Source organism: Tachypleus tridentatus, chromosome 13 (assembly GCF_004210375.1).
Source record: "Tachypleus tridentatus isolate NWPU-2018 chromosome 13, ASM421037v1, whole genome shotgun sequence".
In the NCBI taxonomy this organism is placed as follows: Eukaryota; Metazoa; Arthropoda; class Merostomata; order Xiphosura; family Limulidae; genus Tachypleus; species Tachypleus tridentatus.
Window position 1 is genome coordinate 53,108,278 of NC_134837.1, and position 18,636 is coordinate 53,126,913.

At 35.2% G+C, this 18,636-nt stretch overlaps 1 protein-coding gene across 1 annotated transcript in view; it reads left to right on the forward strand.

Moving 5' to 3' along the window:
- The first annotated feature begins 1,197 nt into the window (after window positions 1-1,197).
- LOC143236035 (calbindin-32-like) overlaps window positions 1,198-18,636 on the forward strand; it is a 100,884-nt gene continuing 83,445 nt past the window's right edge. The window contains exon 1 of the mRNA XM_076474265.1: window positions 1,198-1,665. Within this exon, the coding sequence (XP_076330380.1) occupies window positions 1,542-1,665 (124 nt within the window). The 5' untranslated portion in view covers window positions 1,198-1,541. The remainder of the gene's footprint in view (window positions 1,666-18,636) is intronic.

Below are 18,636 nucleotides of genomic sequence, written 5' to 3' on the forward strand. Positions count from 1 at the left end.
GCGTGTACAATAAGTATTTTGCTATGATTATGTTTCCTCAGAAAATAATGATATATTTAGTTTCTCCTAAACAAATATGTAAAAGCTCTTGCCCAACATTTTGGACCCTTGGTGAATTTGGGGCTTATAATGCTAAGATTAGAAGATCGTCTTCGAGGTGGTTTGTTTGTTTTGAATTTCGCGCAAAGCTACACGTCCCTAATTTAGCAGTATAAGGCTAGAGGGAAGGCAACTAGTTATCACCACCCACCGTCAATTCTTGGGCTACTCTTTTATCAACGAATAATGGGATTGACCACACATTATAACGCCCCCACGGCTAAAAGGGGGAGGATGTTTGGTGCGACGGGGATTCAAACCCGCGCCCCTCAGATTATGGGTCGATTGCCTTAACCATCTGGCCATGCCGGGCCCTCCGCGTTGGATAAAGAAAACGTAGCTCATTTTACAGCTTTGCTCTAAAAGAAAGAGTACTTCCAATAGTATAATAATACTTTAGCATCCGTGGCACATAGTTTACATTTCCTTGAATTTGTTCTTGTTTTAGTGTGCATACATTTGAACTCTATGACACTTTTTATAGTACCAATAGCTGATATCTACTAATATACATACCGCTAATATTTTCAGAATTAACTCATTCCTCCCCCACTTCGTTATGGGTTTACATAACCGCCAACAATACGAGAAAAAAAAAAAAAGAATTCATTGATTCGCTTACTGCCATTGATATTCACGGTGTTCGGAATTACTGATATCCATATTTACCAATAGTGTATGTGTTTGTGTTTTTCTTATAGCAAAGCCACATCGGGCTATCTGCTCAGCCCACCGAGGGGAATCGAACCCCTGATTTTAGCGTTGTAAATCCGGAGACATACTGCTGTACTAGCGGGGGGCTTACCAATAGTGCCTTAATCGATTCCGGTATGATATTGGGTTTATTTATAACTAGAAAGTCTTTGATGTAGAAGTAACATACGAGTACAATTACTCAAGCTACGGATGCTAGTACCTTAACTCTTAACAATATCAAAGAGCTAAGCTTCATCAAAATATTTGTGCAGGCTAAAAAATATACAACTCTATCGTTCAAAACCAGCTTATCAAACACACTTAGATGTACATGTTGTTATTTACTATATAAAATAGTGTTTTTATATTCCGGGAAAAACACGATAACACGTATCCTGTGTCACTTCTCTTCCTCTCAGAGGTTTATTTAGTTTCTAACTATAACAGGAAAACTTTATGTCTTATAATCCACTGGAAAGCTATAATTGTTACTCAGCGTGTCCGACAGGCTTCGACAGGTACATCTCACCGTGGTCGATAGGGCGCATGCGTAATAGAATAACCATTTCTGCGTTAGAGTTGGGAAAATCGGTTAATATAACGTCAGGCTGGCGCAGTAAGGTTTAACTATCACTCGGCACGTTAGGGTAGGCAGTCAACATATTCAATCAGAATAGTCCACGTAGTACCTTATCTACCTGTAGCTAGCGCTTAGTCGAGCACTTACAACCGGGAAATAGAGAAGAATGGCAGAGAACGTGAAGGCAGGAGGAAACTTCATGAGGCAGTTCCGGGACAAAAACACGAGGGAAATACAGAACTTGACCGCTACTCAGTTTATGGAAGTGTGGAGTCATTATGACAGAGATGGTGAGTTGATATTTTTTTCCTGCTGTTTACGGTGGTGTATGCGCCTCCTTCTCTTACTCTGGTTTTAAGAAATGAAGCTGTTAATAATACACCGCTTCTGAACATATGATGTAAATCCCCTGCTTAATACGTGTAACATGTCTTGTTTCGCATATATTGTTGCAACGAAATCCTTAAGAAAAAGTGATGAGGCAGTGGTTGCATTGTTTAACTCTGCGATAACTGACGATTTCATTAACTATATTAACCTCACGTTTAACACTTAGTATTATGTACAAATTTCTCTGTAACCATATTGACCTCATCGTCCAAAACTTAGTCACGTGCACAAGTATCTCGTTAACCATAGCAACTTCATTCTTTAGTAATATGCTCAAGTCTCCCAGTAACTATGGTAACCTCATTATTTAGCGCTGAATAATTTGTACAAAATTTCCGGTGGTTATAGTAACCTCATGGTCTAACAATTAATAGTTTGAACAAATATCTCAGTAGCTATGGTAACCTCGTCGTTCAAAACTTAATGATACGCGCCCGTAACTTTAGAAGCATCATTCTTTTGTGGCTGATGTTTTTTCGTAGTGAGTCTTGAACTAGAGTTTCCATTTTATTCACCTGTTAATCCAAAGTGACACCTGTTAGCTCGAGGCACCACCTGCAAAACGAGCATTATTTACAGTACTGGAGTAAAAGAAATACAGTGACATTTCAGACGACTTAACATGTGCTATGTTTAAACCGCTGTTCGTCGAATATTAATTGCAGTTACGTGGTATTTGTAGGTCATATTCGCAGTAAAACAATGTCCATTAAATATTACCTACAGTCACATGTGATATTTATAGGTTATATTCACATTAAAATAGACTACAGTGAAGTCATCTTGTTAACAACACCTGCCGTCAACCTTTTGGTACTCTTCTCTGTGCGAATAGTGTGATTTCTCTGTTGCTCCTATAACTCTCTCCGTCACACCACACATGTGCGTCTTTCAGCCGTGGGGGCGTTATAATGTAAAGGTCAATACCATTATTCGTTGGCAAAAGAATAGCTCAAGAGTTGGCGGTGGGTGATGATGACGAGCTGCCTTCCCTCTAGCCTTACACTGCTAAATTAGGGACGGCTAGTGCAGATAGCCCTCGTGTAGCTTTGCGCGAAGTTCAGAAACAATCTTTTAACTCGTCCAAAGTGCAAACGCGGTGTTTTTGACAACTGGACGCGAACCTTAACCTATTCCCTAACACTTCGAGCATGCTAATTACTGGGTCATATCAGGCATTCTTAAAACGATAAATATTCCATACAAGGAAAAGAAAAATACTGAAAAGATCTACCAGGTTTTGAGTGAAAGTTTGATTCGAATTAGCTTATCACCGCCTGTGCGGTGTTACATTACTCTTTCTGAAGTAAGCGCTGGATGATAGCGAGAAGTAAGATCGTAATCATGGTACTAAAGTAGGACTATTATTGATAATATCCTAGCGGTAGGAGAACTGTGCCTAGTAGTGCTATTAAACATCCTTCATACCTACAAATGTGGGTGCGTTACAAAAGGTATAGACAATCAAGCGAGTTGGTTACGAGTATCCGCCTGAGGCGGCCGCTGCTCCCGACTAATTTCCTTCTGTCTGGTCCGCAGATAACGTCTATGACTGAACCTGTTCGTTGAGTGCGTTGTGAATTTGATAAATAAACAAAAAGACGGTTAAAACAATTTAATGACTGGACTAAATATTACCGATATGTTAGGAGGTGAGTTCAATCATTACTTCAAAAGTAGGGACATCTAGCACAGATGGTCCTCGAGTAGTTTTATGCGAAATGCAACAAACAAATAAGTAATATTTTTGAAGTTTTAATAATTAAAAATTAATTGATGAGAATAATCATTCCACAAAATAATTTGAGGGATTTCAGTTTGAAAATGTTATATATATAACAACAATACGACATTCCAATAAAAATACGTAAGATACAGAAATACTTGATTCCAGTAAATTTTCTTTACTAATCCAGATGGTTCATCTCGTCTTGAGCTTGTCCCTCAGTAGACCAGTCTTAGAACTCGCAATGTAAAAATGTGATGTTTGGTCTTCCCTGAAAAATTAACTCCCCACCCCCAGTGGCACAGCGGTATGTCTACAGACTCACAATGTTAGAAATCGGGTTTCGATACCCGTTGTGGTAGAGCACAGATAACACATTGCGTAGCTTTGTGTTTAATTCCAAACAACTAACCAACCCTGACAAATTATAACGCTAAAAACTGGGTTTCGATACTTATGGTGAGCAAGCACATATACCATATTGTCTAGTTTGTGCATTTCAGCAAACAAATAAATACGATACTAAAAATCCATGGTTTGAATTCCCATGGTGTAGCGTTGCTATACCAAATATTTGCTTCTTCCCAGAGGACAGAGCGCAGATAATCAGATGTGAAGTATTGGGCTAAGAAAAAAAAAATATGAGAAGAATTTTTATACACTGTCTTGTGTAACGGATGTACAGATAGATATACGTTTATTTTAATACCACCATTTGTTTCAGTTTCATGGATGTGATGTACATTGTTGGATTGTATTGCAGAGGTTCGGCCCGTTTTCTAAATTTGTAAAAGATTTTTGTGAGCAAGAATCAACAATATTTGTTTTACGAAAATGCTAGCGTGTTATCGAACACTGTTGAAAGTTCTAGAATCTCTCGTGATTCATATAAAAACAACTAGACAAGAGATAAAATATCATTGGTCAGATACAGTCAGTATACCAAAAGCCTCAGAAAGTATAATTGTGGTTATCGTGTATTAATCGGAAAAAAACTACAGAATTTGACCAGGAACTTTTATACATTTCGAACATTATAAACTATTTAACTTCAGTGAATTAGCTTCGAACATTAATATTTTTACGATGACTTTAAATATCTTCATCGGTAAAAAGTCAGCGACGTGAAGCCAGCCAAGGTAGCTTGCTTAAACGAGATCACAATATCAAATCAGAATTATTTACTCGTCTTGGACCTGAATCATCGATAAAATATTCAGTTGCAGACCAGGTAGAAGACTCATTATAATTTGTAAATTTGCAAAACTGTTGTACATAAACCAGGGGTGGTCAAACTTGCTTAACGTAAGAGTCGCAAGGTATGAACAAATATTACACACACGTTTTTATTGTTGGATGCATATTTTGTTATATCAATGCTAATAAATACATTACGTAATTATATTTATTCATATATGTAGGTTTTAAACTGTTAATTTGTATTAGTTTGAATAATCACAAAGTACACACAAATATATATACCAAATGTTTTCAAAATCCTTGCTGATTATTGTTTTAATGATATTGAGCGTATTTAATAGGGTAATGAACTACGGAAACGTCTAAGAAAAATATGCATTTCATTAACATAAAATAAGACTGCCAAAAATAAAAGGGTAAAAACAGATATTTTTAATGATATTTATTTATCTTAGTAAATATCTGGTGAAAACATAGAGGAAACTACGTAAAACAATAAAGTTAGAGATATTTTAACCAGATACCACCTTACAAAATTTTAGTCTTATCATATTATTTTTCTGACACAATCAGACATTATTGATACAATTATCAGGCTATATACTGCTAGTAGAGGTCTTGTGAGTTTCCATCTTGGTTGTGAGTCGTTGAAATTCCGATTGATATGTTGTCAAGGCTGTACGAATTAGCTCCATCAGATGTTGATTTGTAAGGATTGCACAATGCTTCGACTTCAAACTTCATTACAGAGTACAGTGATTTACAGCAGTATGTTGTGCTGAAAATTGAGATGAGTCGCATACTGGTTTTCTTCAATTCAGGATATTTTATTTCTGGAGTTTGCTTCCAGAACTCAGTTGAAGAATGGGATTTATGGATAATCTTTAGACTCAGGTTCTCCTGTAGTTTTATTAGTTCCATTTCCACAGCAGATGATTCTGTAACTTGTTCGAGAATTGGACAACCATCATTGATCACATCAATCATGAATAGATTTACAAGAAAGGCGAAGCAGGGCTTTAGCTTCGGCAAGTTCTCAAACCTGTGTAGGAAATTATCAAGCAGTCCTTGTAACTTATCTTTGTATTCTTTCATTTTATGGTTTTTTATTTAAATATAAGGGAATGTATTTACTATTCTTTTGAGATTGGGAAAGTAACTGAAATTTCTTGACAGTATATCTCTTTGAAAATGTCTTATTTTATTCTGAAAGCTGAAAATTGTCTGAGTAAGATCAGAAACAATCTTATCCCGTCCCCAGGAGTGCCAAGTTAAGAGGTTGTAAATGATTCATTATATCAGTAAACAACATTAGATATTGCATTCATTCATCACTTCCCAGTTGAGTATAGCATCTTTTCTTTTCTTCAAGAAAAGTAATAATAGGCTCCAACAGATCCACAAACCTATTTAAAACATTGCTGGTTGACAGCCACCTCACAATGTGGTAGAAAGAGACATCACTGGGTTTATCTTCAAGCTTCAGTTCTTCAATAAAATTTCTGAACTGTCGGTGGGTCTTCCCATTTAAGCGTACGAAATTAACTGTTTCAAGAACAAATTTCATAACATCTTCATACTTAAAGTGTCTGGCTGCCAAGTATTCACGATGAATAATGCAATGAACAGGGAGAAACTCTGGAAAGGTGGGATCACTTTTCATAAGTGTAATTAATCCTGCATTTTTCCCACTATTGCAGGTACTTCATCTGCTGCAACACTGACGAGTTTATCCAGTAGATTATCAGCATTTGTTAAAGGTGAATTTTACAGAAAAAAGAAAAGTTTACGGTCAAAAGAACTACTCATACTGATTAATTTTGCAGGTTCACATTTTTTATAAATAATATATGCTAATAAAAGAAACATAGAACTTGGTGCAGAAAGAGCCCTTTCCGAGCGGCAATCCGAACGTTTTAGTTTTTACGTTTACCGCTGGGAAAAGTACTGTGACGTAATAATTGTCAAACAAACCGCCAACGTCAGCGCGTTGAATGCAAATAAACATGGCCAGTGCATACGGAGAAACAGAGGTGGAGTCTGTTTTGACTTTGTGTTCTGAACAGTGTCGAGTAGCACCATATCAATTCGAACCTACTCTGAACGAACCTGGAACAGTTACTTTTTACACAGATCTGACAACTTCTAGTCAGGATCAGCACCTTCATCACCACTCATATGAACATCATCAGTATCATCAGCATCTGGCACTTGTGATACAGAGGACTTCTTAGCAGCAGGTGATGATTCTGCAAAAATCAGTGAAAGAATTAGAAGTATATGAACAATGTACTATTTACCAGCAATAGTTTATAATAAATATTCAAAATAATATTAACAAGACTATTCTGACTATTGAATATTTTTAAATCATGAATGAAAATTTCATATTCAAACTAACTTAGCAGTACCACAAGCAGAATCTATCGTTAGAAGATTTTCTGTCTGAGTAGCTACATTCTTCAAGCCAGATGGGAATACCTGTACACTTCTGGAAACAGAATACCAGCCAGTTTGTGTCCCTCTTGGAATACTTGGGATAGGCTAAAACAATAGGTTTTCATTTAGGTATTGAAATAATAACATTCTTTCACGGTTAGATTCAAATTAATGTAAATAAAATTATACATCAATTATTGCAACTTATGAATGTTTAATCTAACAGTCATGATCTACTTACAAGAGTCTGAACAGACACACTCTGAAATAAGTCAGCTTTAGAGTCTTGGCAGTCATCATCAGGGGTGGGCTGAATCACAACTTCCTCTACAGAAGTAGGAACTGTGTCATCATCAGCACTTTCCTCTAAAAGCTGAAGATATAAGATTATGTATTAAAACAACATGCTTTATGAGGTTTATGAGATTTACATTTAATATGACAATGTCAAAGTACTGTGTTAAGATTAATTTTATTATGATGAGTTATGGAAATATGTTATGGAGCTTATATTTGATTTTTACAAATCTACATTTTTTAAAATACATAACATGTACTTCATACTTGATTACTTCAACATGTTCAAAACAGTCTTATTTCAATTTATCTTGAAATGTTAAATTTGCAAAAAGGAATTTTCAAACTTTTCCATATTTAAAAATGATACAAAAACATATACAGAATGATCTACCAGCTTTTAAACTTGGAATATACTCTATTTGGGATAGATTTGTCCACTGTCTAGACTAGAAAATCAAGGTTTCACTGACTTTCACGTGCCACAAATGCAAAACATGCTTATGAATGTGAAGTGTATGTCTAGTTACATTCTTCAAAAACTTGAACATTTTAAATTATTATATTATACAAGTTAATGTTTATCGCTTTATACTGCACACATACCTTTAAGTTTGTTCTTTTCGTGATGGCAAGGGATGGCTTTAGAGGGGTGGAACCTGTACACAGCAGGCTGAGATCAGTCCTCAGCTCTACACGAAGAAAGATGGTGGGGACGATCCTGTCTACTGCCGATGTTTTTTCAATCTTGATCTGCTTGGCTTGAAACCCACGGAATCAAAAATAGTGCGATACGACATAAAACATGAGCATTCAAAGTGATCTTTACAAAGCTTTGCATGGTGTGAAACGCAGTAAAGCATGTTATCATAAAACAAACAACGTGTTTGGCAACTATTACGTCATAGTTGTAAAACGTCACGGAAACAGCCAAATGACCGAGGGGAACGCGAGTTCGAGGACCCGCATATTTTGTTTCATTTTTTACTTAAAAACAAGTGTTTAAAAATATGGCAACCACACAGGATATATACCTAACTAAAGTACAGTTTCTAAGGCAATTATTAAATTTGTTGAAAATTCACCTTTAAGGCTCTGTCAAATGCATTTTTAATGTCAACATCACGAGTTGTTTCTTTTAGTGTCACAAAGTCCAACATCTTTTCTTTCATAGCTACATTGGAGGAAACATAACGAACAAATACCGCCAGTTGTGGGTTGACTTGTATGTTTGTAGATTCGCCAAGGGCTAAGCTGAATGCAAGAGAATTCTTTAAATCATCTTGCATTTCGCCCGAAACATCAGCACTGATCTGGTAGATACATCTCTCTGTAGTGTGGCGTGAAGCTGGTGTTTGTGCTATTAGTCGCTGACGTTTTGTGTTATTTGGATCTAATCCTGCAATAGCTTCAGCTATATTCTTCCTAACAAATTCACCATCAGAATAAGGGCGTTTCGCACGAACAATATTCTATGATATAACAAAACTAGCTTCAGTCGTTGTATCAACTTCCTTACTGAACGTTGTTAACAGTGTCTACTGGCTATCTAGTGGTGATTTTAACTCAGTTAACTTGTTTTTCCGTAATTCTGATTTAAGTGGATAATCAGACGAAAAGTTTGTGATTTGTTTCATGGTGGCGTTTCAAGTTACTGGCTTTGTAATGACTGAGTAACAAATTTCAGATAAGACACAAAGATTTACCTCCTTTAACGGTGAATGCAAAATCTTCCTCCCACTGTGGCTTAAAATTTCTGTTTTCATCTTCGTATTTTCGCTTCTTACAATTTGATGACGTCAACTTCCTTCACAAAATGTTCACAGACACGTCTAAAAAATTATAGTAAAAAGAAACAATAAGCTCCAACACGCGTAACACAACCAAACTCTTCAGCGCCCAGTATCACACTGACACTCCGCTAAATTCGCTGCCCGCAACACAGCCACATACGCCACAATCACGCGATCGCAAGCCACGCCCACTAAAACTAACATTGCCAGCACCGGCTTGTACGATTACTGATTCTCCAGCATAATTCCTCTGTAATCCTTGTTGTTCTGAAATTTCTTTAATCCCTGCATCAAATCTAGCTTTAAAATTAGGATTTAAATTCTTAAATATATTTACTCACCATGAACATTAATCTTACGTTTTAATCCAGTGGACTCTCAGTTTATACCGGTAAATAAAGCTTGAATTTTTATTTATTTATCTTATAGCCCCCCAGTGGCTCAGCGGTATGTCTACGGACTTACAACGCTAAAAACGAGGTTTCGATAACCATGGTGGTCAGAGCACAGATAGCCCATCGTGTAGCTTTGTGCTTAATTCAAAACAACAATTTTTCTTATATATTAATTGTGATGCAAAAAGGAGTTCAGCCAACATATTTCCGCAAGCCGCACATTATATGTCAGAGAGCCGCATGTCACTCGCGAGCTGCGGTTTGGCCACCCCTGATATAAACCAATATTTGTAATAAGTATTTATAATAATCGTTATTATAAATTGTGTTATTCTTTGCATATTAAAGTATATTTGTGTTAAGAAGGAAAATTGTGTGTATCTTTCTTGTTGACAAATGCCATACATTTGATACATATTAAAACTTGATTAACTTCTAATTCAAATTTCAGGCTGTTTGAAATCGTAGTACGTATAATAAATCGGAGACTCATCCGTGATTAATTATAATATGTGTCACTTGTCACTTTAGGTACGAGCTGTGATGCCAGGGGTGATATTTTAGCATTGTCAAATTACAAATACAAGCTGTGACGTCAGGGGTGATATGTTTAGTACTGTAAAATTACACATACAAGCTGTGTTGCAATGGTGAAAGGTGTAGCAATGCCATATTACAGATATAAGCTGTGACACGGGGTGATATGTTTAGCACTGTCAAATTACAGATATAAGCTGTGACTCCAGGGGTGCTACAAGAGAGATTATATTTTGTGTAATTATTAAAAATGGGTATTACGAAATTTATTTTGAGCATTTATTTTATGTTGCGTGTGATATAAAGAAGTTTTTATTCATTGTTCATTTGTTTATTTTCATGCACGCTAAATCTACTCAGACTTCAATATTTTATACTCTTAATTTTGTGTTCCTGAATTAACACTAATTTACTCCCCCGGTTTTTACTATTGTGTTTAGTTACATGAGCAGTTTGTCCTCTCCCATCATTTTCATTGTTTATGCCTTATATTTTTGTTCGTAAAGATATTTTATTGTTCTACTTTTTATTTTTTATTTTGTAGTTTATCAAGCGAAAGAAATGCATTTTATTTTGCAGTGTTTTTATTAAGAGGAGAATTTTATGACCTATTTTAGTACGTCCTTTATAGTCCCAGCATATAATAATTTTACGAATCATTTATATAGACTAATACACGAATATTGTTGTTATACGTATAAAAGCACGACTGAATTGTTGGTATTTTGGGTGAGTAAACTCTTTTATGTGATTATTGATGTACCATTTTCAGTAAAAAAATCCCAGTTCTTTACCTGATATTTCTAAGGAAACAGTCTGTCATGTCGAAGTGTTCAGCATAATAAGAATGAAATATTAAAGCGCCACCTCTATTTTTACTGTGGGGAAGGAACAGCTGGTATATATTCTTCGTTTGTGTTATATCGATGTAAAACTGAATGATTATACCTTGATAACAAAATTTTCAAAACCAGAATTTTATAACTGCATTAGCATCATCCTTATCTTTCAGACGATAGTTTGGGTTGTGTATCGTGGTAATGAAAGGGTTTTACAAATCCGGTTTACAAAAAAAAACAACATTTATATATGCATAAAACAACAATACCCGACTTCATATTGTTAAAGTCTAGTATGTAATTATAATAATTCATCAACCTACCGATCTATGTAATAACAAACAGTAATTGAACTGTTAGTCGACGGCCTAATTTAGGTGAATAAATAAAAAAATTATTACGTTTAAATTGAGTATACACGTTTTGATGGATGACACCTTTAGATGTGGATATGTGAGTGATATTGTTAATACACAGAAACTGTTTAATACTTAGTCCGAAGAGAGAGAGAGACAAGTAAAATGTAAACTAGGCGTGTTTTGTTCCATATTTTATGTTTGTTTTCTGGTTTATTAAAATTCTGTGTTAGCTTTTAGTAATAACACCTACGTCGGCTCCCTAGAAGTAAGTTTTCTGTTTTAACATAAGCCTTTATTATATAAATTAAAGTAAACTTTACGTTTATAAAGCGGGTAGAATGTAAATAGGGGACCTACGACACATTAATATATTGTTTGTAGTCGTTATTGCATCCTATAACGTAAAGCGTCAAAAGCAAAATTTTGTATATTTATGTTGAAGCCAATTGCAGTGGAAGATTCATGAAATTAATCCGTAAAAAAATAAGGTAAAAACAACTTGATAACAGGAAATAAGATAAAATGTTATGTAAGAAAATATGAAAAAAACAACAATTTAATAACTGAAGATAAGAAAATTTTTGTGTATTATACATGACAATATATAATATGGTAAACCTTTAAACAATTTTGAACCATTGTTAAATGGCTTGTTTGTTGTTGATGACAAAGTATATGCTTTAAAGAATTTAATTAATTTTTCTTGTTGATGTTATTTTATTTTCTTAAATTTCTATATGAGAAGTTTCCACAAAATAATAATAATATTTTCATAGTAACTAATATATTATTTCCGTTTAATACAGGGTGCCGAAAATTATTTTTCCTGTTTTAAAATCTAGTAATTAAATAACTAAAGAAGTATAACCATACAATTTTTAGCAATTTGTATTCAACTGAAACAAATTTTTATTGACATGTCAGTAGATTTCTAGGTGTGGCTTTTAGAATGTCTAACCAATATTCAATTTCAGTCCACGTTCGTTGCAACATGCCCACAGTTACAAAGATGATGGCATCCGTTATCCGGGTCTTTTATTTCATAATGGGTGTTATAGGTGTGCGATACACAATGTCTCTAACATACCCCCAGAAAAAGGAGCTCCAGTGACGTCTGACGAACAAAAGCTAGGGAACTGGCTCACCTCTACCAGTCTATCGCATTGAACCTTTCCCTGCACGGTTGCTACGTTACAAGGTGACATTATTCAGAGTAAAAACAAACAAATAAACAGGAAAATAAAAACTGTTTGACTTGGGCTTCTGCAAAATGTTCAAAACTGCCTGGTTTTATTTCTTTAGTTATTTAATTATTAAATTTTAAAATAGAAGAGATAATATGGGACCATCCTGTATACTACAATTTAATTTGTTTTATAACTTATAGAAGGAAACACAGAAGATATTTGCCTGCTTTGTCAAAATTCATTCATTGCTTCTGTTTCTCTACAAAGAAAGATGGAAAGCCTGAGGACTGACAACATCGAAATTGGTTATAGGCATAGCGTAGATAGCTTACTGTGTAGCTTTGAGCTTAAAAACGAGAAACCAAAACAAAGAATAAATTAGATTTAGCGCCACTTTTCTAAGTACTTTATTGAAAAATTCATCAGCTGTTTCAATTCTATAAATGAAATATTGTCATATAAGTCATTTAACATTATAGCCCATGCTTTTGTGTTACAAAGGTAATGTGGAGCCAAGTATATAATGATTAAGAACATTTCATCAAAAATCAGAACATAAAAATAATGATACACGAATTAATCACTATAACATGATAAACTAATCACAATAAGTATTAATAATTCAGAATAACAGAAAGAAATGTTTTATAATTATTAAAGTGCACTGAATCATAAGGTGGGTTTGGTTTAGTTTGTTTTGAATTTCGCGCAAAGCTACTCGAGGGCTATCTGCGCTAGGTGTCCCTAATTTAGTAGCGTAAGACTAGAGGAAAGGCAGCTAGTCAACACCACCAACTTTTGGGCTACTCTTTTACCAACGAATAGTGGGATTGACAGTAACATTATAACGCCCCCACGGCTGAAAGGGCGAGCTTGTTTGGTGTGACGTGGATTCGCGCCTGCGACTCTCAGATTGCGAGTCGAGTACCTTAACCATCTCGCCATGCCGGGCCTCATATGTTTGGTACCATCGTCAATAACAGTAGTTTCGATCATAATCCTAATAATATCCCACGAGGTGCAAATAGGTTCGGAAATCTGTGTTCGACCCTAATTCACATATTAAGCCCATAATTCAAATAATTTTTTTATAAGAGTAAAAAGCTAAAAATATTTCAAATTATTATAAATGATTAAATAAACAGTATGTAAGTAATCTGAATCTTCTTCAAGAGATAAAAGTAAAACACTCAAAGCTATTTATATAAATTTATATGTTTGCATTTGCCTCCCTGAAACTTTTCTCCCAAAATTTCTCGATCAAACGCTACAAACCTCGTATCGTTAAAATGCCTTTATGGAGGAGTCTGGATTGCATATTAACTTTCCGATTAAGAATCGCTTTACCCTTTTTAGTCAAACCTTATAATGCAATAAGTATGGTTCACGATGACACAATGCCGATGCTATTACGTGACTCTTGGCTTTGGTTCGCTTTGATTTCAACTTTAGTTTTTAATTTGCAAAGTATTTCACAAAAACAACACTTTTTAAATCGCATGTAATTACCTTAAAAATAAACATTACACTAAATACAATTTTTATGGTATTCCTTAACTTATTTAGGTCTAAAATATGCATGCGCAATTCGTTCAAAACCATACGCTCGTCACTTTCTGAATACGAATTCAGGTGTTTCTGCATAATTAGCTATGTTTCCCTTCATTACCACTTTATTTTACAATAATTTAGCTTCGATTCGCTTCATAGGCTGCTATAAACACTTTTTAGCTTCGTTTTTTTTAGTTTCTTTGATCCAACTCATAAAACCGTGTCATAAATTGAAGGCTTATAATCGTTTCTTACTGTGTACGTTATTATAAATATTATTACTTTATTATTTACTTTATGTGCAGCTTTATTAAATAAAGTTTCGTCTAGGTGAGTTTGTTTGTGTGACCGTGCAAAATGTTTTCAAATGGACAAGGATTCATTGATCTATTTGCAATAAAGCGTGAAGGCCTGGCATGGCCAGGTGGTTAGGGCGTTTGACTCATAATCTGAGGGCCTCGGATTTGAATCCTCGTCACACCAAACATGCTCGCCTTTTCAGCCGTGGGGACGTTATAATGTGACGCCAATATTATTATTCTATGGTAAAGGAGTAGCACAAGGTTTGGCGGTGGGTGATGATTACTGTCTACCTTCCTTCTAGTATTACACTGTTAAATTAGGGACGACTAGCGCAGACCGCTCTCGTGTAGCTTTGCTTCAAACAAACAGAAAGCGTGAAAATGATAAAATAAGGAAAATGTAAGCAAAAGACATGAAAATTATGTCAGATATGTTGCGGGTCGTGACGAGTCACAACTAATATAACTAACAACTAACAATTAACAGAAGTATGCTATAAGTTTATAAAGAACATGAAGATTCCAGTGAACTGCTAATTTGATCCACATAGCTGAACAGACAACAAATGAAACCGCTATAAACATCAGCACATTTCAAAGAGCACACGGTAGAGTAGACGCTTGTTTGCTCCCATTGGAGTGAAGTCAAATGCTTTGGAAAGCAAAATACAATGACATTTCTTCTTTTTTTCTTTTTATAGAATACGCTTATAAAATAAAAACAATATTTTCATAAACATTTTTCTGATGAATACCATCTAATTTATTGATTAAGTTAAATTGACGGAAGTATTAAAAATGTCAGTTTCTTAAAAATAGTAAATAATATTTACATTTAATAACAAAATTTGTAGGCCGGATATTGTCTACTAGTTGATATTCTTGAACTATGTATTTGAGAATTTATAGTTTGTGGCCCATTGATGTGAAATAGCGATCCGCATTTCGGAGTTTTAGATGCGTTATAAGAGTGATAATCAAATCGCACTCTTATATCAGGTCATCCCTTAAGTAATGTCCGATTTTAGGTTCAGAGAAAGAGAAAGGATTTCAAACGCTTTTAGTGTTATTTAATCAATAATGTATGTTCCATTATTATTAATTACTTCCTGCTAACGATTCACAAGCTTCTGAATGCCACTTCTATAAAATTCTTGGGGTTTGAAGGAAAAGAATGTAGAGAGGGTAGTTTTGACATCTTCTTGTGTTTCAAGATCCTTTTCATCAAGATAATTCTGCAAACTTCGGAATAGGTGATAATCAGATTGGGTAAGGTTTGAAAAATAAGGAGGATGTGGAAGTATTTCCCAGTCGAGCTCTTCAATCTTTGAAGATGTGATCCTTGCTGTATGGAGCCGTGAATTATCCTGGTGCAACACAACACCTTTATGATTGATCAAAGCAGGCCTCTTTTATTTCAGTGCAACGTTCAAGCGCTCTAACTGTCGACAATAGAAGTCTGATGTAATCGTTACATTGAGTGGCAGCAACTCAAAGTGGATCACACCAAAAATATCCCACCAAAAGCTTAACTTTCCTCTGATGTAGGTCCATTTTGGGCTGTGCTTAGCCAGTTTACCTGCACTGAGCCATTGTTTGCGGCGCTTAACGTTTTTAAATATGTGTTTATTTTTCATCTCCAGTTACTAATTTGTCCAAAAACGGTGAGTTACGTTCACGAGAGTGCAGAGAAATGCAAATGTCCACTCCTGTTCCAAGGTTCGCTTCTGTTAAATCATGGGCCATTTCTAAGTTTGGACACCTTTCCAAGCTGTTGCAGATGATGGTGAACTGTTGAATGGGTTGAATTGAGCTTCTGTGCTAGTTCTTCAACTGTTACAGCACAATATTTATCAAGTGCAGCCAGTAGCAAGTCATCATTAAACTCAACAGGACGAGCTAAACGTGGCACATCACTTAAGCCGTAGTCACCTGAACTTCTGAAACCACCTTCGACAGTTTTTTTCATTGAGAGTCTGCGCACTGAATGTTTCGTGTAGTTTCTGCTGCACTGTTTAAACTCTCAAAGCATTATATACCTAATGTGCTCGTCAGACACATCCATCTTCATAAGTATTTATTTGATAATGATCTGAAAAAGTGGAGTTGGGTTAGTTTCTTTTATTTCTCTGAACATTTTTATACATGTTCTGTTACATATTTTAGTCATTAAAGTTTTCTAAAGAGACAGAAATGATGATGCACTTTCTGTACTCAATTTTCGGACGTTACTTATGGGATGACCTGATATTAAAGTAACTCTAGAGCTAGTAGTGGGTGCATTATAAGAGTAACTGAGAAATAGCACTATACAGTTAGTGGTGGGAGCTGTTAAACCAGTTGTCTCTTGGTCATGAGGTCAAAATTAGGAACAGCTACACTCAAAAGGATCTTATGAAGCTTTGACCGAAATTTCTAAAGTAAACAATCAAAAATATAATTTGCGCTACCAATGATACTTTTTATTTTATAGACTACAGAGTTAATTACAATGAGAAGGGACATCTTGGTTAGTTTGTGTAACGAATTTCACTTCTCACCATAATTTATTTTGTATTCGTGGCTCAGCGGTAAGTATTAGGGCTTACACAACTAAAAACTTGGTTTCGATATTCGTGATGGGCGGAACACGAATAATTTATGGTTTGGCTTTGCGCTTAACAACAAACAAACAAAGTCTTTGTAAATAAGTGTAAAATACCAGGTTAGCGCTTGAAAACTTTTCGTATATTGGTTTGGTTTGTTTTGAATTTCGCGCAAAGCTACACGAGGGTTATCTGCGCTACCCGCCCCTAATTTTGCACTGTAAGACTAGAGGGAAGGTAACTAGTCATCACCACCCACCGCTAACTCATGAGCTACTCTTTTACCAACGAATGATAGGATTGACTGTCACATTATAATGCCCTCACGGCTGTAAGGGTGAACATGTTTGATGTGACGAGGATTCAATCTCGCAGATTACGAGTCGAGTGCTTTAACCACGTGTCCATGCCGGGCCTTTATGCGTGTAATTAATTGTTGTCCTTTATCATGAAACCAACAGTGATGAGATGCTTTTAATTAAACAACTCTGCCATGGAAGACAACTTGTTTGTAATAAATTATTGTCCATAAGTTAATCTACCACTTTTCTTGAGTAGTTCAACATTACAAGCTGAATCTGAAATTGCTCGTTCGAATGATGATATTAAATTTTATACTCAACATTTTTGGTCGTGAATTTCTTTGTAACGTCATGGAAAACAGTAGTGAAAGTTACATTATTCATAAATCATGTAGCTTCCGGTTTTGAGTAGATTAATGCCTCTTGTATATACATGTATATAAATATTCTCCCTCCTGTGTCTTTGAAAAAAAAAAAAGAGACAACAATAAATTTGGGTTACACGTAATAAATAGCATGAATAATTTTGATTAGAAAAATATGGATCACACGTCAGTAGATTATCCTAATTGTGTAAAAATAGCGTAGAGAAAATTTACCATTGTGTGCTCCATACCTGCAGTATATGTTGATTGATGTACAACATGACACGATATCTTCTGTACGTGTAGACTAAAATGATTTATGTCCATCACAGGAACTTATCGGTGTGCTTTATATTTGCAATCCACATTGTTTGGTGTCCATCACAGGACTTTATTGCTGTGCTTTATATTTGATGTCCATAGAACTTTATCGTTGTGTTCTGTATTTCCAGCCCTGACTGTTTAATGTTCAGCAGGGCACTTTATCGTTGTTCTCTGTACTTGCAGTTCACATTAACTGATATCCATCACAGGACTTTGTTAGCACAGTGTTCTAGACTTAGAGTTTGGTTGTTTGATATCCAGCACAATGATTTACTGTTGTGTTTTGTACTTGCAGCCCTGACTGTTTGATATCCAGAACAATATTTCATCGCTGTGCTGTATATGTATAACCAACAGTGTATGATGTTCATCACAGATGTTTATCTCTGTTGTCTATATTGGCAGTACTAATTGTTTGATATCCAGTAGAGGACTTTATAACTGTGCTTTACACTCGCAGTTCTGTTTGATGTCCAGATGGGATATTATCGCTGTGTTCGATACTTCCAGTCATGGCTGATGTCTATCACAGGATTTTGTTGCTGTGTTCTGGACATATTTTACCCAATGGTGGTTGAAAAGTTGTCACCTGATAATAGTTTCACTTGCTGAAACGTTTTAACCTTATAACAGAAAAACGAATCGTCAAAATTTTGTCATTGTATAATGG